Source organism: Xenopus laevis, chromosome 3S (assembly GCF_017654675.1).
Source record: "Xenopus laevis strain J_2021 chromosome 3S, Xenopus_laevis_v10.1, whole genome shotgun sequence".
Classification (NCBI taxonomy): domain Eukaryota; kingdom Metazoa; phylum Chordata; class Amphibia; order Anura; family Pipidae; genus Xenopus; species Xenopus laevis.
The window spans coordinates 77,161,374-77,187,591 of record NC_054376.1 but is presented as its reverse complement, the minus strand read 5'-3'; the positions used below and the strand labels follow the sequence as shown (position 1 = coordinate 77,187,591).

General features: G+C 36.9%; 1 protein-coding gene across 1 annotated transcript in view; it reads left to right on the top strand.

Moving 5' to 3' along the window:
* Window positions 1–25,769, top strand: part of mapk12.S (mitogen-activated protein kinase 12 S homeolog) — a 42,574-nt gene extending 16,805 nt beyond the window's left edge. Inside the window, 8 exon segments of the mRNA NM_001089127.1 lie at window positions 9,419–9,448; window positions 10,805–10,852; window positions 16,441–16,555; window positions 21,239–21,310; window positions 22,169–22,248; window positions 22,680–22,758; window positions 23,839–24,012; window positions 24,948–25,769. Coding sequence (NP_001082596.1) covers window positions 9,419–9,448; window positions 10,805–10,852; window positions 16,441–16,555; window positions 21,239–21,310; window positions 22,169–22,248; window positions 22,680–22,758; window positions 23,839–24,012; window positions 24,948–25,015 — 666 coding nt within the window. The 3' untranslated portion in view covers window positions 25,016–25,769.
* The last annotated feature ends 449 nt before the right edge of the window (window positions 25,770–26,218 follow it).

The window sequence follows — 26,218 nt, the reverse complement described above, 5'->3', positions numbered from 1 at the left end:
CTGTTCTATAACATAATAAAAGTTACCTTAAAGGTGAACCACCCCTTTAATAAATGATGCATTTCCTATGGCACAATCCTTTTGAATAAAAACTTCTAGTAAAAATAAAATAGCCTTAAAAATACATACATCGCAAGTTTCAATCTATAAGCCTCTTCTTTATGGCAACTGGTAAATATATTTAAAATGTGTTGGTAGCAATTAAAATGACAAGAAAATCTTCATAGTTTTCAAGTTTAAAGACAAACACATAGGACCTATTAAAAACATTTTTAATTGGACAGTTTAAAAAGGTTTGTGTCCTTCAACTCAACCCTCACCTTGTTCCATGTTGAAGGGATGATTTCTGCGGCTTAGTCTCTGCTTTCCATGGTAGGCAGTGCACGGATTCTCTGGAAAGCTGAAAGGAGAATTCCATAAAATAACTTTAGATTTTTGAAAAGTAAACATAATTTCAAGCAACTTCGCAATATACATCAATTAAAAAGTATGCAGACTTTTCGTGATTTTAAATGGTTTCTGACAGTTCCCTAAGCCTAGCCCCCTGCTCTCCTGCTGATCTGTCTGACTACATTGCTGAGCTGGCTGACTACTGTTACTTTGTATCAACAGCCAGCTGTCCTCAGCCTGCATCCTCCAAACCCCACAATTCCCTGCACACGTGATCTCAATAAGAAACAGAACATCACAGTGCAATGCATTGTGGGTTATGTAGTTCCTGCATGCTGTCTGTAAGCTGTGGAGAAGTTGTTACAATGTGTAACATCAGTGTTTTAGTCCCTCCTTCCCGGTCAGGATTTCAAATGATGTAGAAAGAAAACTGTTAATCAGCTGGATTTCAGCACTGAAAATGGCATTTGTTCATACTTTTTGAAGAAACGGGTAACTGTGGGTATTTCTGTGTTATGTGGGCCTCTCTATCAGATTTTGGAAGCCAGAGTTCCCCTTGAAAGACTTCAAGTTATAGAATCCATAACTGCAGTATGAAACAAGGTGTGGAAGGACCTAAGCTGCCATTCTAAGGCAGGCAGAGAAATGGTTCCTATGAGTCAATGACAGACCATTGTGGTTTACTTTCAGACACGGAAGTTCTATAGCATGAATTATTCCCCGTATAAAGGGAAAGTTGGGCTCACCACAATATATCTGTTTTTCTTTATAAACCAGGCACATAATACCAGTATAATATGGGTATTGGAATTTATTATCTGGAATGTTTGGGACCTGGAGTCTTTGTGCAAAAGGAAAACATTATTAAAATCTACTGAAATATTTTAACATTTAAAACCGTTACAGGGCAACCCTTTTGAAATAAAAAAAATAACAAAAGTGGTATAAAGGTTATACCTTTATTGGCTAACTAATATAATCATTGCAAGCTTTCAGAACATTTTAGTTCCTTTCTCAAGCTGATTACACTGAAGCTGTGGTGTTCTCTGGTATATATACAACATTCAGCTCATAGGTCAAATGACCAACAAAAAGGAATATCAATCTATGTGTAAGGTGTCAAAGTTATTTATGAGGGGATCTGCAAGAGATAAGCAGATAAGGTACAAGATAATGTGGGTCAAAGAGGCTGAGTATAAATTAGGGATGTATTATTGGAGTGTAGAATCAAAGGAATTCCATATGATCTCTTAGTCCATATCCAGACATGTTGGTATTTCTGACCTGGTGCAGTCCTTTCTTAGTCTACATAATTAGCCATAAATCCAAGGCCCAGATTTAGTCCATTCTTCAGATAATTTAAAGTTTCCATTAATTTGTACTCATCATCATCATCATCATCATTTATTTATATAGCGCTGTCAAGATACGCAGTGCTTTACTGCAATTATAGCAAACAGGGAATAAATGGTGGATAACCGACAAGGATTACAGAGTACAATAGGGTTTACAAACTAAAAGGTTAGGGTACAATTGAGACATTAGGATTGTATAAACACTTTGTCATTTATGATACAGCAATGATTAGTTAAGGTACATCGAATAGGCCTCTTTAAACAGATGGGTCTTTAAGGAGCGCTTGAAAGTTTGGAAAGAAGGAGAAAGTCTGACAGCTTGTGGCAGAGAGTTCCAGAGAAAAGCAGAAGCCCGAGAGAAGTCTTGTAGACGAGAATGGGCAGAAGTGACCAGAGGAAAAGTGAGGCGAAGATCAGAAGCAGAGCGTAGGTTTCGTGAAGGAGTGTATTTGGAGATTAGAGATGAAATATAGGGAGGGGTTTCATTATTAAGGGCCTTGAATGTGAGTGTAAGTAATTTGAATTTGATTCTAGAAGAGATTGGGAGCCAGTGAAGGGACATACATATGGGAGCAGCTGATGTTGAGCGGCGAGCTAGATGAATGAGTCTAGCGGCCGCGTTTAGAATAGATTGGAGTTGTGAAAGGTGACTTGTTGGAATACCTGTGAGGAGTAAGTTGTAGTAATCAAGGCGGGAGATGATGAGAGACTGAATCAGTGTTTTAGTTGATTCTGAACTGAGATAGGGTCGTATTCGAGCAATGTTGCGCAGTTGAATACGGCAAGATTTTGCAAGTGTTTGAATGTGTGGTGAAAAAGACAGATGAGAGTCTAAGATGACTCCTAGGCAGCGTGCCTGTGTGGTGGAATGAAAGGTGGTGTTGTTTACGGTGAGTGATATCTGAGGGACAGGGGAAGATCTTGTAGGAAATATGATGAGTTCTGTTTTAGAAAGGTTCAGTTTCAGGTGGCGCTGTGACATCCAGGAGGAGACAGCAGAGAGACAGTCTGTGACTTGGGAAAGGACAGAATTAGAAAGATCAGGAGTAGACAAGTAGAGTTGGGTGTCATCAGCATAAAGGTGATACTGAAGTCCAAATGACTGAATGAGTTTTCCTAGTGAAGTTGTATAGAGCGAGAACAGCAGGGGGCCAAGAACAGAGCCTTGAGGAACTCCAACAGAGAGTGGGAAAGTAGTAGAAGTAGAGTTAGAGAAGGAAACTTTAAAGGAACGGTCAGACAGATAAGATGTAAACCATGAAAGAGCAGTGTCCCGAATGCCAGATGAGTGTAGAATGTCAAGGAGGAGTGTGTGGTCAACTGTGTCAAAGGCTGCAGAGAGATCTAGAAGGATTAGAATGGAATAATGACCTTTAGACTTTGCCAATAGAAGATCATTGGTTACTTTGGTGAGTGCAGTTTCAATCGAGTGTGATGGGCGGAAGCCAGATTGCAATGGGTCGAGAAGGGAGTTGTGAGTGAGATGCTGGATCAGGCGTTTGTAAACAAGCCTTTCTAGTAATTTGGATGCGAATGGAAGAAGGGAGACCGGTCGATAGTTAGTGGGAGAGCTGGGATCAAGGGAAGGTTTTTTGAGGATAGGAGTGATTAGTGCTTGTTTGTATAATGATGGAAAGGTACCAGTAGAGAGTGAAAGATTGAATAGGTGGGTAAGTGCAGGAGAGAGTGTATCAGAGATTGGGTGGAGAAGGCGAGAGGGTATGGGGTCAAGGGAGCAGGTGGTGGGTTTTGAGCTGGCTAGAAGTTTGCTAACTTCATCTAGAGTTGCAGGGGTGAAGGAGTGCAAAGTAGATGTGAGTGGACTGCACGTTGGTCCCACACTTTTCTTTCATTATCTGTTTTAAAATTGCCCTTAAGAACCAAAATTCTTAAATCCTTTATGGAGTGATGAGGGCCATTGAAATGATTTCCTATTGGTGTGTCCAGTTTTTTATTGGTTATAGTGAATCGGTGGTATGTATTTCTCTTTCTCAGGCATTAACATTTAAAACCCTTAGAGCTATTATTCCACTAACATGGAATTACTGTAGGTTAGATAGCAAAATACCGCTCCAGTAGCAACCATAGCCTCTAGATATCACTTATCTTACAGCCTCATACATGCTTTGTTGGGAAATGTGTATATTTAGGTACAGGCTACAAGGACGTCTTTTGTAGACTCATTCAAAGGCACTATTGTATTGGCTATGAATACAGCTAAATTTGTGTATTACTGTGATAGCTGGCTTACCTTGTCTCTGTGCATCGCAAGGTCATAACTGATTTGTTCATTTTTTTTTCTTTCTGGAAATATACTTGAAAACAAATATAAATATCATAACTAGTTGGGTTAGGTAGTGAATTAAATAAGGGTGATAAAGGACAATCTGCACACCCAAAAAGAATAGTTTATGTATACACTGATAATAAAGAGTGGGTTCTCAAGAGTATACCTATAACATGTATCAAAAAAATCTAATTTTGTAGGGCTCTCCACACCTCTGTTACAATTCCCCTCAGTGGCACTCAATTAAATAAACACTAAAAAGAGGGACAGTGCATCTAAAATGGATCAAAGAAATGCAGATATTTGCTGCTATTCAATACAATGTTTTACCTAACATTCAAACATGGTGCTTGAGAGTTTGTGAACCCTTTAAAATACTCAGGTGTGAGTAAGACCCTATTTTATTCAAAGAATGGGGATCGATCCAGCCTGATTACACATACAACACATTTGTGGATGTGTATTACGTCATGAACAAAGGAGGTGTCTGAGGACCTCAAAAAAAGAGTTGTTGATGCCCATAAAGCTGCAAAAGATTACATGACTTATCTCTTCACCAATCAACAGTCAGACAGACTGTGTACAAATGGAGGAAATTCAAGACTTTTGTTACCCTACCCAGAAGTAACTCCATCTGCAAGGTGTCTAATAGTCCAAGAGGTTATAATGGAACCCAGGGTAAACTCTAAGCAACTGAAGGCCTGTCTCACATTGGCGAATGTTGATGTTTGAATCCAATATAAACCAAATTTAAAGAGAATGCGCTAAACTAGGGCCAATTGTTAAAACACTCACCAAGTAAAAGATGTGGTCCAGGTGTACCTGCTCCAGACCTCAGCATAGGGAGTGGTAAACCATACCCAATAACAGAATGGGTAACTGGGCACTCCAAAGGATTCCACATAATGTTCATAAGTCCACCATCAGAACACTGAACAGCAATGGGGTGTATGGCAAGGAGAAAGCCGCTGCTCTCTCCCAAAACTATTGCTGACGGTCTAAAGTTTGATAAAGATCATGTCGACAAACTAGAAATAGAACCTTTTGGCATAAATGATGAGTGTTACATTTGGAGAAAGAAAAACACTGCATTCCAGCATACGAACCTTATCCTATCTGTGAAACATTGTGGTGGGGAGTGTTCTGATTTGGGCCTGGACAGTTTGCCATCATTGATAGAACAATGAATTCTGAACTATACCAGAGAATTCTAAAGGAAAATGTCAAGACAACTGTCCATGAACTGAATCTCAAGAGACAGTGGGTCATGCAGCAAGATAACAATCCTAAACACACAAGTCATATTACCAAAGAATAGATGAAGAATAAAGTGAATGATCTGGAATGGCCAAGTCAAAGTCTGGACCTTAATCCAATTGAAATGTTGTGGCAAGATCTAAAGAGAGAGATTCACAAGGAAACCCACCAATGTCCAAGAGCTGAAGCTGTTCTGTATGGAGGAATGGGTTAAAATCCAATGTGCAGGACTGATCAACAGTTACCACAACATTTAGTTGAATACTGATTCACTTTTGCCACATGCAGATATGTTATTGGATATTTTTTTTTCTTTTTGAATTTCTTAGTTACAATCGGGTTCAATAAAGACAAAGTCCATCCCCTCCAAGTGAAAACCCAATATCCATACACACACCCTTCTATACTTTCACATAAAGTATATGCCCATACCTATACTAACTATAGAGTTTAGTATCTCAATAGCCTTTGATATTGCCTGTCCAAAAATCATCCAAGTCATTCTTAAAAACAGAATCAGCCATCACAACATCACCCGGCAGTGTATTCCACAACCTCACTGTCCTGACTGTGAAGAACCCCGTATGTTGCTTCAAATAAAAAAGTCCCTTTCTTCTAGTCTGAAGGGGTGGCCTCTGGTAGGGTGATCCTCTTTATGGGTAAAAAGGTCCCCTACTATTTGTCTATAATGTCCTCTAATGTACTTGTAAAGTGTAATCATGTCCCCTCGCAAGTGCCTTTTTTCCAGAGAAAACAACCCCAACCTTGACAGTCTACCCTCGTAAGTTGTGGTAACTGTTAATACATGACCAAACGTTAAACTGAGTTTTCTTGTTTGAACTTCTTTGAATATAAGATGATGATTTAGGTCACATTCATATAAAAATATAGAAAATTTTAAAGGGTTCACAAACTTTTACGCACCACTGTATTTGTGGTACAATGTGTGGGAACCTTTATACATCATGTATGTTTCAAGCAAGGTGTGATGCATCAGCTTATATTACTATTATTTCTTAAATCTGTCAAGTACAGAGACCGAGTTATGCAAGCCTTGGCTGACCTGTACTCCCCACCCCCCTTTCTTGAGCTACTACATTTTATATACTGAGTGGCAGATGCTTCTATCTAGCCATACCATGATATTCTCTCCTCCTTTCCCTGTTTCTTTTCTGCCCTGGACTTTATTCCTTTTTTCTTATCTATGTAAATTTACATAATTTTCTGTTTTTCTACTATGTGCATTCAGACTTTGTATGTGGATGCTTCTGTTGCATTTGTTGTAAAACTAATACAATTATAATTTCAAAAAAAAACATATTTTTTGGTTTTAATTGTTCCTTTAATTCAAATATATCACCCAGCCAGTATGTTTCCTTGTTCTTGGTCATTATAAAGGCCTTGAAAAAGTTGTCCACTCATGTTCAGGGTTGTTCATTGCATAGGATTAGGATGTCATGCATTGTCAAGACAAGCCTTGCATTCTTTCAGCTGATTTCTCCCTGACATTCTGTTCAGTCTCCTGTTCCCACACGTTACATTCCTACACTTGCAAGCAAGACGTTTCAAGGACTTGCTATGGTTTTCATAACTATTGTGATAAATGTAATCTATTGCTTCCTTCATTCATAATTAAAGTAGGTGCCCGAGCCTGTTGTAGACCATAAATACATTATATATATATATATATATATCCGAAATGTTTTTGAATTTTTTTTATAATTTTTCTTTTGAATTCTAAATATTTACATAAAATGGGCTGTATCAGGCAATGGTCTTCTCACAATTAGCTTGGATATTTCAGGATAAAAGATCCCACACATTTGTGTGTTTTGATAGATATACATGTACACACTCATATATCTATATTTAGAACTCCGCATGCTGAAAAAGATATATTGTAATAAAGGAAATGCAAGTCTTCCCTGTGATATTAAAAATAGGTGAAGAAAGACATATCTGATGTGATGTGTAAGGACTGGAAAGCTAGCCGTATATATTCAGAATCATTCCTCTCCACCATATTTTTGTGCTCTGTCACATTAAGTCCAGTAGGATATGCCTAACATAGTTACATACGTTATATGTTCTGAAATTTTTTTTTTTACTGTTAACATTTTAATAATGTTAAAATCAACATGGACACCGGGACCATTAAATAACCCCACACTTGACAAGTATATAGACCTACATAAAAAAACAGAAACAGCAGATGAACATTTCTAAACAAGAACAGAAAGCCATGCATACACTGAAAGAAGATAACATCATTATAAAGCCAGCTCACAAAGGGGTGCAGTAGTCATCATGAACACACTGGACTACACGCAGGAAGCTCATAGGCAGCTGTCCAGTGACATGCATTACTATAAGTTGCAGTAGACTCCTACTGATATCTATAGAAAAGAATGAAGGAAGCCCGCGAATTACTTACCTTTGGACATCAGAGTGAAGTGCTCATTCTGGGGGGGGGGCGTATCAATATCTGGGCTGAAATATTATCTTGTCTTTACAGGTCACAATTCCTATTTGTAGTGTATTTATTACCCCTGGACTATTTACAACCCACCCTAATTACTTTTATTATCTCTACAACTTATCTTTATCTGTAACGTTCTAATGTATTGCCCGTAAACCATTTTCTGTGATGTAACAGTATATATGCTGTGCCTTTACAGTTTTCATCAAATACAAAGAGAGGTGATCATTTTTGACACCCACCCCAGACCCTCTTACCCTTCCACAAAGCAAGTTTCCTGATGACTTGAGAATATTTGAGCACTGTAGAGGTCAAAATGTAGTCAGAAAACATTTGTGTTACTAGCCCCACTTAGTGGTAGATATAAGAATAGTGCCCAACTTAACTGCTATTAAGGTGGACATGTACCAATACCATATATGGGGCAGCCAAATGTTAATGCTGAATTGTCAGATTCAGGTAGAATTCTTTTGTTTGTACCGGTATTTCTGACGATTTAGCTCTTAATGTCAACAGAGAAAATTAACGATTTTTCCTGTGACCTATGGCCACCTTTACACTAAATGGGTCGTATTGAGGTACAACGAGAACGGGAGAAACAAACGCTGGCTGAGAGCAATTCTTTTATGTAGTGCTGGCTTCTCAAAGCTCAGAATCAGTCACAATGCACTGAGATGGCTGCCCCCATACCAATCTTAAAGCTAAAAAATACATTTGTTGGTTTAAGAATACAATTTTAAATCGTAATGTGATTTATTTGTAATGTAAACAGTGTAATTTAGAAATAAGACCATAAACCATAAAAATCAAGACAAAATCCCTTTAAAGCAGAGCAGCGGTAAAGATCTGTGGGGTAATTCTAGCACTCTAGAACGTCATGATGCCCATATGATTTTATCATGTTCTGGTTTTGCACAGTGAATAACCAATCCATCACATAGAAAGAAATGTAGAGAGCACACGCTGCAACTTACTCACCATATAATGCCAAAGCTCCACAGACCTTCCATGTAATCAGATTATTAACCCTAGAGGGGCATTTTCATTCCAATTGGTCCAAATTAGTCAAAATCTAATTTGTTTCATGACAATGCCAAAAGAGCAGATCTACCCATATGTGGCCTGGCTAGGGATAGAGTGGAAAATTTGAAAAACAGTAGAAAGCCTGCTTGACTGTACTGAGCAATAACTGTTAAACTAAAAATCTATAAGACACTTATAGTAAATCTGTAACTGATCTTTATAATCTCCATGTAATATCTGCTTAAAAGCTCAAAGCAAGTGCTTATTCTCCTAAGTATAGTGTTTACTTAACCCACCCAAGAAGCATCTTTAATATTAATAGAATCTAGGCTACAAAAAGAGTTCCAGCAGATTACATCTAGATATGTTATTGATAAAGCCTTTCATTAGATACCTAATTACACATTTGAAAGCATGTATTATAAAATATAGGTTGCTTGAAAATTCTACTGGATAGAAGCTTATGTAGTTAATTTTATTGGCATGTGACTTACATGTGTGGTATGATGTTTTCTGTCTTTTTCTATTACATGTTGCCTGACCTTGGTTAACATGGCAGGCATTTATATAACTGAATGTTATAAGTTGAGCTGTGATTAACTAAGGTTTTTTTTCCCATTTCTATAGTACATTCATTCAGCTGGCATAATCCACAGGGTAAGTAAATGGGCTGATTTAACTGACATAAGCTTTATAATAATATATTACTGAGTGGCATTCATTTGTTTTGAAGGTGCTGACTGTAATATTCATTTTTCTTATCATTTGAAGTTTACTTATATAATGGGGCTTTGCGATAATTGGTTGCACATGTGTTTTAAGTCGAATCTAAGTATTTATTTCTGTTTGCCTATATGATAAGCAGGGTTCATTAATGAAGCATTTGCCAGTGTTTAATGGTGACTTGCAAGAACATACTAAATTTGTAGACATGCATATCTTCAGTTATGTTATCTTTTTCTGTAAAAAGTGGTTGTTTAAAGAGTCATAAGCCCAATTCATGCTAATGTTTCATTCACTAAACTGAATTGTATCTGAAGTGGCCGTTCCACTTAGGACCCACAGTTCTCTTTAATGTGAGCATTCATTTTATAACAAATCATTTTCATGGAGAACAGATTGATATTGGAGGACTATTCAACTCATTGATGCTCGCCATTGTGGCTTCTTTACTAACATAGGGCAAATTTGCACTAATGCATTAACTCTAGGGAACCACTCTTTTTTTGTTTTCCTTTGAAAAGGAAAGGAGCAAATTTGGCCAGCACCGGTAAATGACTTGGAGTGTGTTCATTTTATGGGCAGGGATGAGGCCACCAGTATAAAAAACAGAATGCAGTCATCCTTGGCCTTCCGTCTTTAGTTTAAAGGAACAGTTCAGTATAAAAATAAAAACTGGGTAAATAGATAGGCAGTGACAGAGCACAGCAAACGTCACTAAATGGTTGCAGAAAAGATGTAAAAAGGAAATATTTACCAATATGCATATACCTATTTGGTAACATGGCATTTGGTTGGCATGGCTGTAATGGAGCACTATAAGGCAAAATGTGACTGAATGGTGGGACAGTTTTCCCACTCTTTTGCATTGTACATCTGTTATGTATCTAGCTAACCTAATGCTCTCACCTCCAGGGTGAGCCATTTCACCCAATGATTCCACCACTAATTGTGCCAAAACAACTACAGATCTGAAAGTGCACAACCTGCATTATGCACATTGCAGGCTGAGCAGCTAATAACCGACTGTGTGATAGCTTGGTTTTGGCTCTACATTTTATGAGTTAATATTTGTATTTCGGGTTACTGTGTAATTCTCTTTGCTGATTTGGAATTATTTCATCTAGGCAAAAAGTTGGAGTAATACACATGAAAACAAGAGTTACTATGGATACATCAAATATTTTTAGAAAGCAGTACATGTCCACACACGTATATTACATTTAATGACTTAATTAGTTTAATTGCTTCCGGTAATTAGTGCTAAATAATGTTTTTTTCCCCTCTGTCTAGGATTTAAAACCTGGAAATCTTGCAGTAAATGAAGACTGTGAATTAAAGGTATGTTGTAACATAACCTACAATGGTTTACAAATAATAAAGTTGTCTCATTTGACTTGATATAAGCATTTACCATCAAGCATTTTGATTCTTTTGCCATGTGGTACAGATTTGTGTGTCCGACAAGAAGGCTACCAGTTTTTTTCTCTAAATTTTCACATTTTGGAAATGGGAAAATGTAAAATGCATTTGTCTACTTTCCAGTGAATATGCAGAATGTACTGTATATGGTGACATAGGAAGATCAGAATGCTGGTTGATAAAACTCCAGACTTCTGAAGTTTGCACCTTGTAGATCAGCAAGGCCATTGGGCTGCCAATGCCACTGGTATTTTCATAGGAAGGACCAGAGATGCTACTTTGTCCTTTGCCATTTATTGCACAGTACCCTCCAGCCAATTACCATTTCAGTGTCGGACTGGGACACCAGGGGCCCACCCAAAAACCTTAGACCAGGGGCCCACTCTCCGTACTAATATTCTTCATCTCCTCAATCAACCTCTATTCTCCTAGTTTGTTTTCTTTACATACTATCATACTATAATCTATTATTCCATTTATTTAGCCTCTTTGTTCTCATAAAATAGGGAATGACCATGAAATAGGCCAAAAGTTTAGCAGCATGAGGGCCCACTGACACTTTGCCCCACTGGGAGTTTTCCTGGTATCCCGGTTGGCCAGTCCGACACTGTACCATTTGACAAAAAAAAAAAATATTAAGAGGTGTAATTCTCGCAACTACATGAGGACTGGTAAAATGATATGGTCTTTGGCATCAGCGGTATGTGTTGTTATGTCGGCAAAAAACAATCAGCATGACCTATAGGTAACTTTTAATGTACATTCATATTTTAAAAAGTAGTTTTTTTTAGTGTTAGTATCACTTTAAGAAGGATATAAATGAGCTGGAGAGAGTGCAGGAAGATTTAAATTATGAGGGTAGACTGTCAAGGTTGGGGTTGTTTTCTCTGGAAAAGCGGCGCTTGCGAGGGGACATGATTACACTTTACAAGTACATTAGAGGACATTATAGACAAATAGCAGGGGACATGATTACACTTTACAGGTACATTAGAGGACATTATAGACAAATGGCAGGGGACCTTTTTACCCATAAAGAGGATCACCGTACCAGAGGCCACCCCTTTAGACTAGAAGAAAAGAACTTTCATTTGAAGCAACGTAGGGGGTTCTTCACAGTCAGGACAGTGAGGTTGTGGAATACACTGCCGGGTGATGTTGTGATGGCTGATTCAGTTAATGCCTTTAAGAATGGCTTGGATGATTTCTTGGACAGACATAATATCAAAGGCTATTGTGATACTAAAATCTGTAGTACGTGTATGAGTATATATAGGCTATGTGAGTGTATGGAGGGTCCATGTGTGTATGGATGCTGGGTTTCATTTGGAGGGGTTGAACTTGATGGACTTTTCAAATTGGAACCTTGGTAAATCACTTTCAATGTGTAATATTTTGCATAATTTTCATAATAAAGTGGAAGTCTATTTTTTCCTCTGAATTCTTACTTTATAAATCCTGGAGGTGCTGCTGTAAGATAAAAATCAGAACCAACCAACTGTATAAACCAGGGGTCCCGAACCTTTTTCACCTGTGAGCAACATTCAGATGTAAAGAGTTGGTGAGCAACACAAGCATGTTCCTGGGTGGTGCCAATTAAGTGATGTGATTGGTATTGGTAGTCCCTATGTGGACTGGCAGCCCACATGAGGCTTGTTGACAGTACACCTGGTTTTTATGCAACCAAAACTTGTGTCCAAGCCTGGAATTCAAAAATAAGCACCTGCTTTGAGGCCATTGAGAGCAACATCCAAGGGGTTGGGGAGCAACATGTTGCTCACGAGCTACTGGTTGGGGATCACTGGTATAAACCAACAGCCAAAACCACAATTTACATTGTTAAAGGGAAACTTCACTTTTCAAAAACTTTTTTCAGTGTTGGTTTCCAATAGTACTCTGGAAGTTGACTAGTTAACTGCTTTCCGTGTTAGCAATATATGTGTGTATTGCAGTATGTAATTTTGTGTGCTTGGGTGAATAAGGTAAAGGTAAATGAAGCTGTGTTTTTGGTCTGGTTTTTTTAAACTCCTTTTTTATTTTAGTGGTTTATGAGATATTGACAGATTTAAGACAATAAGCTTTCAGCTTATCAACTCTTTTTTAAAGCTCAGACTTTCAGTGACCAAAACTGCCTCTGCAAGTTCTTTATCTAGTTATCCGTAGGAGTGCTGATTCTTCTTTTTTATCATCTTGATTTATAAAGCATTTTAAAAAACAACTCTTAAGATGGCCATAGATGTACCAATAATATCGTACATAACAAATTTTCATACAATTTCGACCGATATTCTCAGAAGACTTGGACATCGGACAGCTCAGTATGAAAATTTTGATTGGGCACCTTTAAAGGCACCTGAACATGGCCATTGTTAGTGCTGAATTGTCAGATACAGGTAGAATTCTATTGTTTCTATCTGTATATCTGATGATTCAGCTCTACTCATGTGTATTGAAACGAATGATCTTTCTTGGAAAGATCTTTTCCAGGAAAGATCATAATTGTACAGGCTACGGCCACCTTTACTGCTTGACTATTCCCCTATGGTTTTCTGTTCAGCAGCTCTCCAGTTTCCAGCAGCTATCTGGATGCTAGGGTCCAAATTACCCTAGTCACCAGGCTGTGGTTTGAATGAGAGACTACTGCCTGGTTAAATAAGCAAGGGCCTGTATGGAAGATAAGTAATAAAAAGTAACTATAACAATAAAATTGTAGCTCCTCAGAACAATTGGTTTTGGTTGTGTCAACAAATCTCATTTGAGAGCCAGAAAGAGGCAGGGAAAAATTCAAAAACTTAAATAAATAAAAACAAATACCAAATGGAACCATTATCCAGAAAGCAATACATGACATGAAAACCATTTTCCATATACTCCATTTTAATCAAATAATTTACATTTTTAAAAATGATTTGCTAAAACCGCACCTTGTACTTGATCCCAACTAAGGTGTAATTAATCCTTATTGGTAAAAACAACCCTATTGGGTTAATTTAATGTTTGTTAAAAAAATTTGAAATGATTTTTTAGTAGACTAAAAATATTGAAATCAATCTTATGGAAAGACTCCAGATCCCAAGCATTCTGGATGCCTTTACTAGATGTTAACTTACAGGTGAATAAAATGTTTAAGAATTGGCTTATACAGTACAAGACCGTTTGCTACCTATATTCTGAAGCAATACATTTTTACTGGCAAAGTTAAATGCTCATCTGTTGCCTTTCTCAATGTTGGAACATCTTAAATGTATTGAGATACAACGTTATTAACATTGTGTTGAGGAGTCAACATCTGTAACACTAATTCATTCTATTTAACATTTTTTCCTATACAATTCTGATACAGGCCTAGTCTGTTTTCAATGGTAATTGGCTGAATTAACAATGAGAAATTGTGCAAACAAAACTTCTTCACAAGCTATTCAGTATTCCCATTGGTCTTCCATTAAAAGTGTTTATTAAAGGGGACCCGTCACCCAAAAAAAATATTCAAAATCCTATTTTATCAGATTAGTCAAGGAAAATAAACTTTAACTACACTATATAAATTATTTGAATCTTGTTTCCATCAGTCTGGGATTTCAAAATTATAGCAAGCAGACAGGAGCCATTTTGTGGACACTGTTATTAAGACAAATCTTGTATCATCTCAGAATCTTGTTTGTGCACCAGAATGGGGGACCTGATGTCCATCCCCATGCCCTGACCACACAGTTATATGGTGAAGAGAACTGGGGAATGTGTGGAGAGCAGTGACATCTAGGAAGTGCTGAATGGAAAGTGAAAGTAATTGTCTGCCCCGCCTCTATGCCCAGGGCATAGAGGAGGGGCAGACAATATTTGATTGACAGCTGAGATTTTTAAATGAGCTTACAACAGTAATGAATGCTGAAATAAAAAATAGAAATTGGATTTCATGTTTAATTTGAAAAGGACTTTTATTATACAGATTTTTGTGTCTGGATGACAGGTCCACTTTAACATAACATATTCCATACAAAAAGATTCCCAATTGGATAGTGAGCTCTTCAGCACCTTGGGGCTCCTGACTTGTTTAGGTGCTGGCCAAAAATAAGAGATAATTCATAATTCTCAATCTGCTGGAGAAACTTTTTTTTACTGTTTTACCATTTCCACGTTTATTAAATTTAATCTTGGCCAATATAGCCAAAAACAATAAACTATATTTTTTGGTCAGCTGTGGTAGTCTATTTGCTCAGACCAGCTTGTTTTACCATTCAGTGGACAGGTACTATATGCAGGAACTTTGCAATCCTAATCCCTTTGCACGTAAATCTATAGTTGAAAGCATATAGAGTAAAAGGTTGACCCAGGGTACTAATACCTGAAGGGAGTGAACCTGTTCTTTAATTAGATGCCTTTGTTTTCTCTATAGTTCTTTCATTCTATCCCACTGAAATACAGCTGGAACATTCCTTCTGCCTTTTGTGGATGTTATGGAGAGATGAAAAAACATTGCAAAGAAGCTCAGTAGGCATTCCTAATGGAATTCTCTCTTTCAAAATGCATTTTTTCTTAACTCTTTTTTTCTTTCTAACTCTTGCTTCCTGTTTGCACCAAGGTACTTTAAGGGCTGAATGTGCTGGAAGTCTCCAAGAAATAAAGGGTCAATCTCAGGCCCCCGGGTTCTGCTAAATAGCGCCTACAGCACTACACTCTGTTTTTATTTTCCACTGGCTAATGATCTGGCATTTAACCAACTTTATAATAGTCAAAATGTCTTAATACGTTGTCAGGCATCTGCTCAGTTATTTATTTGAATGGCACAGTGCTTTGTCCCACACATGTTCTCTAGCTCCTATTAACACATTCAGTGACATAATCTTTAGGATTAAACCAATTTTCGGTTTCTATGATATAAGCGCATGTTAGATTTAAATTCAGCTTTAATCTAAAAATGGAAATAGTTTATTTTGTTTAATCTTTCAGTATAACATCATTCAGTAGGGATCCCTGAAATGCTTCGAAACCAGGTATAGCCTACAAGGCACAGCTTTCTCTCATTTATTAACCCATATGTAGATTTGCTGTAGCTTTAACCCAGAGATGAGTAACATTTGACTAACGATTTCACTGAGGCAATTTACAACCTTCCTATGTTGTTTATATTGTTCTTTGTCTCCTGGTATGGGGATTGCATGCGTGTTAAAATTATCAATACAAACTGTATTTTATTAAATTTAAAATTAGGGTTAAATGCAGTCCTATAATTCAATTTGCTCATAAATACTAAAAGGTGTAGCTTCATTTTTAATCATTTCATTAATGTTGCATTATTTGTCTTTCCGCATACAATGTACTCCATGGACAGCCAGACCTGACAAACTCCAGAGAGACATTTACATTTCAGTAAAATGCTGCTTAAAATAAGTTGCATGAGGGTTTTATTCAATACACCACTGATGAGAAATCTTATGACCTAATTCTGTAGTAATAGCATCTCATGAACTTAGACCTACAGCTACACGTGTGTTTTGTTCCCTTGGCAGATTCTGGATTTTGGCCTGGCAAGACACACAGACAGTGAAATGACTGGTTATGTGGTGACCAGATGGTACAGAGCCCCAGAGGTGATACTCAATTGGATGCACTACACTCAGACAGGTAATGCTTCACTTGCCTTTTAATTAAAAGTGACAGACTATGACTGATCTATATTGAAATTAGCTGTTCTTTCTCCTCACTGGTATGTATCTTTGTGCAAGCAAATTCCTTCCATGCTGTTTGGTGAATTATCAGTCACCCAGCCTTTAAAATGGTTAAATACAATGTTCCCTTGACATTTGTTTGAGTCTAGTGGGACATGAGTATTTAGTGCAGCTGGAACTGAACTGACTCTGTTTCAAATCTTTTTATTGGATGTTTCACAATAAACAGCAAGAAGATAACAACAACATGACAGCTACTTTACACAAGTCAAAATCAAATAACAAGTAACATATACGTGTGCTAGTTCAAAAAGAACTTGCATACGAAATCAAAATGTTAGACTAAACAAAAAGTTTCTAATCAGTTATCAAACAGAATAGTAATAATGTGAATATATGAAAAATAATAAAATACAAAAATAAATGATACGACAATAAATAATCCAGTGGATGATAAAGAAAAAGAAAAGAAAACCATTGTTTTCTGGAAAAAATTAGATTCCCAGATTGGCATAAATACTACATACAAAGAAACCTGAATATTTGATCTCTGTTTGTAGAATCACAAACCTTGAAATTGAGGGACCATGTAAGCTTGAAAGACTCTCTCAATCTGTTTTCCTCTGATTTCACTTTCAGACCTTCTTGCCAACTTAGTTGGTTTAGGTATGATGTGATATCTGTTATTTAAGGAGATTTCTTTTTTAGCCAATAATTAAATAGTGCTTTTATCGAAGTGGCCATTAACAAAGTAATCAGTTTTTTTTCTTGGGAGATGGATTTTAGTTCAGGTTTTTAAAATAGTATAGCACTATATAAGTGCAATAGAACAAAACTAAAAGATCAATTTATATTTACTTTTAATCTAGTTTTAAATATTGGTTGAATTCTCTCCAAAAAGACTAACCATAGGGCAAGACAATATATAATGAAACAAGCTTACATCATTCTCATCACACTTGGAGTAATAAGACTAAGGTCTGGTATAATTTTCTTTTATAAAGAGTTTCCCATAGCCAAGATGGACTAGTTTGAACTGTTGAATCCTCCAACTTTCTGCTAAAATCAGGTTATTATAATCCGTTATTATATTCCCTTTATTATAATCCTCCATTTGGAGGAAACTTTTAGTAATGGATGTGAGTCAGACTCATAAACATTCTAGAGTTTTTTTTTCAAAGAGAGTCAATTGTTAATATAGAGGGGGATCCCATAAACTCCACCAACGCTTCAGTTAACCAATGGTCAGAGAGGTTAAAGGGAAACTGTCATGGGAAAAAAAATTTTTTCCAAAATGAATCAGTTAATAGTGCTGCTCCAGCAGAATTCTGCACTGAAATCCATTTCTCAAAAGAGCAAACAGATTTTTTTTTTTATATTCAAATTTGTCAATTTCCCAGCTGCCCCAAGTCATGTGTGCTCTGATAAACTTCAATCACTCTTTACTGCTGTACTGCAAGTTGGAATATCACCCCCTCCCTTTTTCCCCACAGCAGTCAAACAAAAGAACAATGGGAAGGTAACCAGATAACAGCTCCCTTACACAAGATAACAGCTGCCTGGTTGATCTAAGAACAACACTCAATAGTAAAAACCCATGTCTCACTGAGACACATTCAGTTACATTGAGAATGAAAAACAGCAGCCTGCCAGAAAGCATTTCTCTCCTAAAGTACATGCACAAGTCACATGGCCTGGGGCAGCTGGGAAATTGACAAAATGTCTAGCCCCATGTCAGATTTTAAAATTGAATATAAAAAAAAAATCTGTTTGCTCTTTTGAGAAATGGATTTCAGCACAGAATTCTGCTAGAGCAACACTATTAACGAATTCATTTTGAAAAAAAAATTTTTTTCCCCATGACCGTATGCCTTTAAGGTTATTCTTATCATGAATCAGAGAAAGACCACATTGACACACTTGATAAAAAATATCTATCAGGCTGATATAGTTTGAATTTTTCTTTAAATTCTAACCAAGGGATTAAAGGGGATGTAAAGGCAAATAATCCCATTTTTACTTTAATGAAAAAATGTGTACCATTTTTATAAGAAACCTAACTGTATGCAGTGAAATTCCCCTTTCGTTTTACTTGCTCTAACAGCCGTAGATAGGAAACTTCAGATGGCCCCTAACTGTTCTGCAGGGAAACAATCATACTTTCAAATGGCAGGGGGGAGGCCCCCATCTTACTTCCCAGAACAGCTTTGTTTGTTTCCCTGTAGAGCAGCCGGGGACTGTGTAGAGATTTGTGTCCGCAGACCCAGTGCAGTCTGCATATTCTGATTATTAATCAGTCTTGCTGTATTGGCTTCAATGGCAGATATTATTTGTCTTGTGCTGTTGTGATAATTTATGACAATCCCTAAGCTTAACCTCCCAACTGAAGCCCAGACCACACTGAGCATGTGCATGGTCTTGGTCTTGCAGAGATGTATAACATAGTTACAAGTTGGTTACCCCCTGCTGCCAACTTAGAAAACATAAATCATGTGTTTAATTGGGCTGCTGGTGCAGTTTGTTCAAGTTTATGTTTAGTATACAAAATACAGCATTTCTAGCATTATTCTATTTTAGACTTTAGTTCCCCTTTAAGCTAACCTAACTCAATGGGTACACTACTACTTAAAGGAACAGTAACGTAAAAAAATAAGTGTTTTAAAGTAATGAAAATATAATGCAGTGTTGCCCTGCACTGGTAAAACTGTTGTGTTTGCTTAAGAAACACTACTATTGTTTATATAAATAAGCTGCTGTGTAGCAATGGGGGCAGCCATTCAAAGGAGAAAAGGCTCAGGTTACACAGCAGATAGCAAATAAGCTCTGTCTGTCTAATGGTGTTATCGGTTATCCATTAGTTAACCTGTGCCATATAGCCGTTTTTTTAAATTTCCACCATTGCTCCACAGCAGCTTGTTTATATGAACTATAGTAGTGTTTCTGAAGCAAACTGATCAGTTTTACCAGTGCAGGGCAACACTACATGATATTTTCATTACTTTAAAACAGTTAAATTTTTTGGTGTTACTGTTCCTTTAACTTTGTAACTTCATTGGCCTTGGCTTCTAAAAGAGCTACAGTATGTATTTTCCATTATTTAAACAAACCTTTTATCATCCGTAAAATGTTAAAAATATGTGCCAGATTACTGTACTTTCACGAAAGTAATCTTTAATATAAATTTTTTTTGTTTAGCATTTATTTAAGCACAAAGGCAGGTGGCAGTCCCTTTGTGCATCTATTTCCACATAAATGATCTATGATGAAATACTGGGGGAAAAGTAGAAGCAAGTGGCAGTCCTTTTGTGCATGTAATGTTTAGCTAAGATGTGAGCATTGCTAGATAAATGCACATCTCAGTGAGGAGCCGGCCTTTCTACAGCAAGTTTCTCATTAATCTCTAGGAAGCTTTTCATAGACATTCTGTTACCTGCATTTACATCACTTCTGTAGGCGCATTACTTCCATGCTACACAATAAAAAGTATATTGCTGAAGTATAGGCATGCAAACGCTAGTAATTTCACTCCCACAATGAGTGCTTATTGAAATGTTATCAAATAGCTTTTATCATCTACAAAGAAAGACAAGATGTGAAACTGAAGGCTTTTGCTCCATTTTTCAATTATGTTTTGCTTTCTTTAAATTTCAGGAAAATACAAATAATAAATATCTTGAGGGTGTTTTCCGGATAATGGATCTTTCCGTAATTTGGATCTTCATACCTTAAGAGGCCCATTTACTATTGGTCAAATATCAAGGGTTAATTAACCCTCGATATTCGACCCTCGAAGTAAAATCCTTCGACTTTGAATATCGAAGTCGAAGGATTTACCACAAATGCTTTGATCAAAGGAAAAATCTTTCGATCGAACAACTAAATCCTTCGAATCGAACGAATCAAAGGATTTTAATCCATCGATCGAAGGATTTTCCTTCGATCAAAAAAAGCTTAGAAAGCTTATGGGGACCTTCCCCATAGGCTAACATTGGTGCTCGGTAGGTTTTAGGTGGCGAAGTAGGTAGTCGAAGTTTTTTTTAAAGAGACAGTAGTTCGACTATCGAATGGTCGAACGAATTTTAGTTTGAATCATTTGTTTCGAAGTCATAGTCAAAGTAGCCAATTAGATCGTCGAAGTAGCCAAAAAAAACTTTGAAATTCGAAGTTTTTTTCATTTGAATCCTTCACTCGAGCTTAGTAAATGTGCCCCTAAATCTACTAAAAAATCATGTAAACCTTAAATAATCCCAATAGGCTGGTTTTGCTTCCAATAAGGATTAATTATACCTTTGTTTGGATCATGTACAAGATATCGTTTTATTATTGCAGAGAAAAGGGAAATAATTTTTAAAAATGTGGATTATTTGGATAAAATGGAATCTATGGAGTGGGAGATGGCCTTTCCATAATTCGGAGCTTTCTGGATAACGAGTTTCCAGATAACGGATCCCATACCTGTATATGAACTTGTATTTTCTTCCAGATTAATCCTTCCAAATGTAGGTTTGACTCACAACACAGGATCAGTCTTGTTTTCATATATTTGAATTTCTTTTTGCTAGAAGAATCTGATAATTGTAATGGTTGCACTGTTTAAGCCAAGTATATCTTCTAATAGTATATTTTCTTTTATACCTAGTGGATATCTGGTCAGTTGGCTGTATCATGGCAGAGATGTACACCGGGAGGCCACTGTTCAAGGGAAATGACCGTATCCTTTTGCTCTGAGTACTTGTTCCTTGTTTCAGGTTTTCCTTGTAATTAGATATTTACATAGTTAGTTACATAGTTAGTTACATAGTTAGTTACATAGTTAGTTACATAGTTAGTTACATAGTTAGTTACATAGTTAGTTACATAGTTAGTTACATAGTTAGTTACATAGTTAGTTACATAGTTAAATCAGGTTGAAAAAAGACAGTCCATCAAGTCCAACCCCTCCAAATAAAAACCCAGCATCCATACACACACCCCTCCCTACTTTTACACAAATGATATATACCCATACCTATACTAACTATAGAGCTTAGTATCACAATAGCCTTTGATATTATGTCTGTCCAAAAAATCATCCCATGTCCAAACATCTTCCATATATTAAATGTGGAGGCTGGAATCTCCTGCCCAGCATTGCTTTTCAGCTTTACAAACAGTACTGGGCAGAAGATCTGGGCCATAGTGGATAAGATTGCCCTTCAATCCCTGCAGCCAAAGTCAACTGTTTTGGTTGTTATGCCAGGCTTTTTCTGCCATGGTCATTGTGAACAGAGTGGTGCAGAAAAATATAGCTAGAAGAATGTGCTGGACCTGAGGAAAAAGATCTACACAAGCTGGCATAAACAATAGGATATTTACAGAGCAGGAATTGTTTATCTTAGCATGGGGATCTTTCTGTACTGGGTCAAATTGGCACCATGTTCCTCTTACTCTGCTTAGAGCAGACTGTAATCTAATATATTGAGTTTCTCTACTGAAAGCAGATTATTTGGTAAATGAGAGGTACTTATCTGCAGTCATTTATGAAAACAGGTGTCATTCCATAATGTTATTGCTTTAATCAAGGATATAGATCTGAATCAGCTAACAGAAATCATGAAAATTACTGGGACACCAACTCAGGATTTTGTCCAGAAGCTCCAGAGTACTGATGTGCGTATGCCATGATTTATTTCTTCCATTTAGCAGCTCCTCAGTCACAACCTACAGCTGCTATTTACTAACTCCCAGTCAACAACATAGTACATGCAGCGGTGTTAATGTTAGGTCTGCTCATCACATTATTACTTTGTGTTTATTGTTTTACCTTTTCTTGCATATTTTAACAGTCCCTATGTAGAACAAATGAAGTTATTTATTAATGGTTAAAAATTGCTTGGCTCCCTTTATCTTTACCCAACAAACATTTAGGACAGGACGTTAGGAGATGCAGACCATTTTGAAATTGTTTGACATCCAGGTCCCATCTGCCCTTTCAAGTGCAAAGCAAACTCCAAACTGCCTTATAGCTTTGGTATTCTTGTGCTGATGTGTGCAGACAAGTTTACTGAGAATATAATAAAAATATGTATATTGTATTCCAGGCTAAAAACTATATCAAGAGTCTCCCTAAAGTGCAGAAGAAAGACTTTGGATCATTGCTAAGATATGCAAACCCTCTTGGTAATCCCCTGTATATCCTGTTTGTTATCCACAATTTTGCATGCCGTTTTTTTGTGTGTGGTCCGGAAAGGAGATATAAATTTTCAGAATGAATTACATGTTTAGAATGAGCTCTTTTTCAGCACAGGTATGGGACCTGTTATCCATAATGTTCAGGTCCTGGGGTTTTCAAGATCACGGATCTTTCTGTAATTTGGATCTTCGTACCTTAGGTCTAGTAGTAAATCATGAAAACATTAAATAAAACCAACATGCTGGTTTGGCTTCCAATAAGGATTAATTATATCTTAGTTTGGATTAGGGATGCACCGAATCCAGGATTTGGTACGGGATTCGGCCTTTCGCAGCAGGATTCAGCCGAATCCTTCTGCCTGGCTGAACCAAATCTGAATCCTAATTTGCATATGCATATTAGGGATGGGGAGGGAAATCACGTGCTTTTTGTCACAAAACCAGTAAGTAAAAAATTTTTTTCCCACCCCTTTTTTGCATATGCAATTTAGGATTCGGATTTAGTCTGGTATTTGGCCGAATCTTTCGCAAAGGATTCGGGGGTTCGGCCAATCCAAAATAGTGGATTTGTGCATCCCTAATTTGGATGAAGTACATGGTACTGTTTTATTATTACAGAGAAAAGGGAAATTATTTAAAAAATTTGGATTATTTGGATAACATGTAGTCTGTGGAAGATGGCTTTTCCAACCTGTATAGATTGTATCTTTATTCCAAGTACATTTATTTCAATTCATTCTCTTGGCTTATGTCTCCTAAAGGATTTATAAAATGTATTTAGTAGTAGTTGTCAATATTGCTGACATTTCACTCTGTGTAATAGATTAGAAATATTGACTGTTTCTGAATCTATTTTGACATTTTAAGATTTATTTATTTTTTTTAAATATGTTTTCCGATTTCAAGTTTACTTTGAAACTAAATTTGGAAGTATTCCAGTTGAGTAACAATATCTTCTGTGTGATAGCCTGTATCCTGGCCACCTGGTCAGACATCTCCAATTGTTAAATGAAAATACAGCAGTCTGTTCATTTGCAATTTCTCTTTTTTTTCCCCCCCACTGCTCAGCTGTAAATATCCTTGAGAAGATGTTGGTGCTGGATGCAGAGAAGAGGATAACTGCCACAGAGGCTTTAGCACATGCTTACTTTGAGCAGTTCCATGATATTGATGACGAGACTGAAGCAGAACCCTATGATGATTCATTTGACAATGTAAATCTTCCCCTGGAGGAATGGAAACGTAAGTATACAGATACAGGAAGAAATTCATTGCCTATCACTAAAGGAGACAACAGCATTATAACATCTTTATCATCTGGTCCTAAAAATGTAGACCATAAAACATACCATATGAATTAGGATAAAAATGATATTCCTTTCACATTTCATTAACATTGAAACGAGGTGCCAGGAAACGCATATTTTTTTTTTATTGTTTTCTAGCATTTTTCCCCTAAGTGAAAAATTGCAGAAATTCCTATTGACTTGTATTACGATAACCTCCCCCCCCCTTAGTTTTCCTGATTTTTCACCTTAGTTGACTGAATTTGGAGCAGATTTGGTAGTTTTTGACCCAATGGATCCAAAAGAGCACTGGAGTAAATTAAACCCTGTAGGGGAATTTTTTTTTTTTTTTTTTTTTTTAAATGATTAAGATTTTTGCAGATTAAGATTTTTTTTATTTGGAAAGCTGAAAATTATGGGAGATCCTTTAAGAAAAATTCTGGATGCACAGGAAAGGGTGGGAATTTAAGGGGGGCTAGACCGGTGAAATACCAGCCAGGTGGCAACCCTACTTAAATGTTTATTTTTAAGACTTATGGTATGGTGATCCAAACGAAAAGAAAACCCCTTATACAGAAAACCCCAGGCCCTAAATGGGCCAGATACAATCCCTTCATTCAGTTACAGATTTTCCAATGCAGCTAGAGATAATTCAATGAGAACCTTATAGTCACATTTTCAGGGTCTGTCGGGGAACCTTTTTTCTCTCCTTTTTTCAGTAGTACTGTATTGTCCTTAGCACCATTTTTACTTGAGCTTTGCAGAGTGCTATCAGAGTGTGTTGCTATCTTCCAAAGCCTGCACTACAGATCTAGCATCCCATCAAAAACTATGTGACAGACTGGTCATTAATTAATGTGACTTTTGAGTGTGTATTTTCTTTTTCTCTAGGGCTCACACACGAGGAGCTCACTAGCTTTGAGCCATTGGTGGCCGATTCAAAGGAAACTTCGGTATAATGTGTCACAAGGCTGCAAACAAATGTGAGCTGTAACTGTTCAAAACTGGACTTTAACTGGATGTAAACTGTATGGTCTTTATTGTAGGAACCATTTGTGTTGCTCCCCCAACATGGATCTAGTGCCTTTTTGTATATCCTTTGTAGGGGTGTTTGATTTGCCAGTTCGTTATCTTACTGCTGCAAATAATGTGCTATTATTGTGAAGAAATGGTGTACAAAATGAAATGATTCATTCCATTGTGACGATTCAGTGTAAGTGTAGAATTTTGCTTTTGCCTTTGTATGAGTGGTCTGACTGTACTAGCACACTATATATTCCCACAAACCTTAGCACTAGGTAGATGTGAACTTATTCTGCCTAAAATACTCATTTCTGTTAGGGTTGTATTCTTTCTGCTCTGCTGATATGGTTTCAGTATGTAGTGTAGCTTAAATCCCCACATTAGGAATAAAAATGGTACATAAATCATAGAAAGCTAATATTTTTTAAGTCTATGGAATATTGCCATTGTTGCTAACCAGCCTTTAATGTACTATATTAAGTGCCCATTTCAAATTCACATTATTTGTTTAAATATTTTTGTTCCAGTATTTTGTCATCTGCTTCACTCTTACACTACCTGACATAATTCTCTGGACCCATTGGTACATTTAGCACTACATTAAAATAAAGCATTAAGTCAAAATGTAAATGAATAGGCATTACTGCCCTGTAATACGAAATGGTGCCTATAAACATTGCTTGCCATCAAGACTGGCGTTTCTCCTAAAATAACTTCTGTATGTCTTAACCACACTACTCTACCCTTCTCATTGCTTTGCATTTAAATGCCTCTCTGACATTATTTTGCCTCTGCTCCACCCCAGCCACATGCACCCGCAGTCCTAGTTCTAATGTCTCATTAATAACAGTCATTGCAAGGAAATATCTTTCCAGATGCATTATTCAAGATACTTCTTGTCCATGTTTTCTCCATGAGAATTGTAGAACAGTCAAGAGTGAAATGATAAGTTTCAGCTATTTATAAACTGTAGGAGTTTCAGAGTCAGACTTGAGCAGAAAGGCAAATTAAGATGGTATGTCTCCTAAACTGACTGCAAGATCACGACAGAGTATATACTGGGAAGAGGCTGTGCTAGATTAATTAGCAAATACATGATATATGGTGCAGCAAATTACCAAAATATATGAAATCTTAGG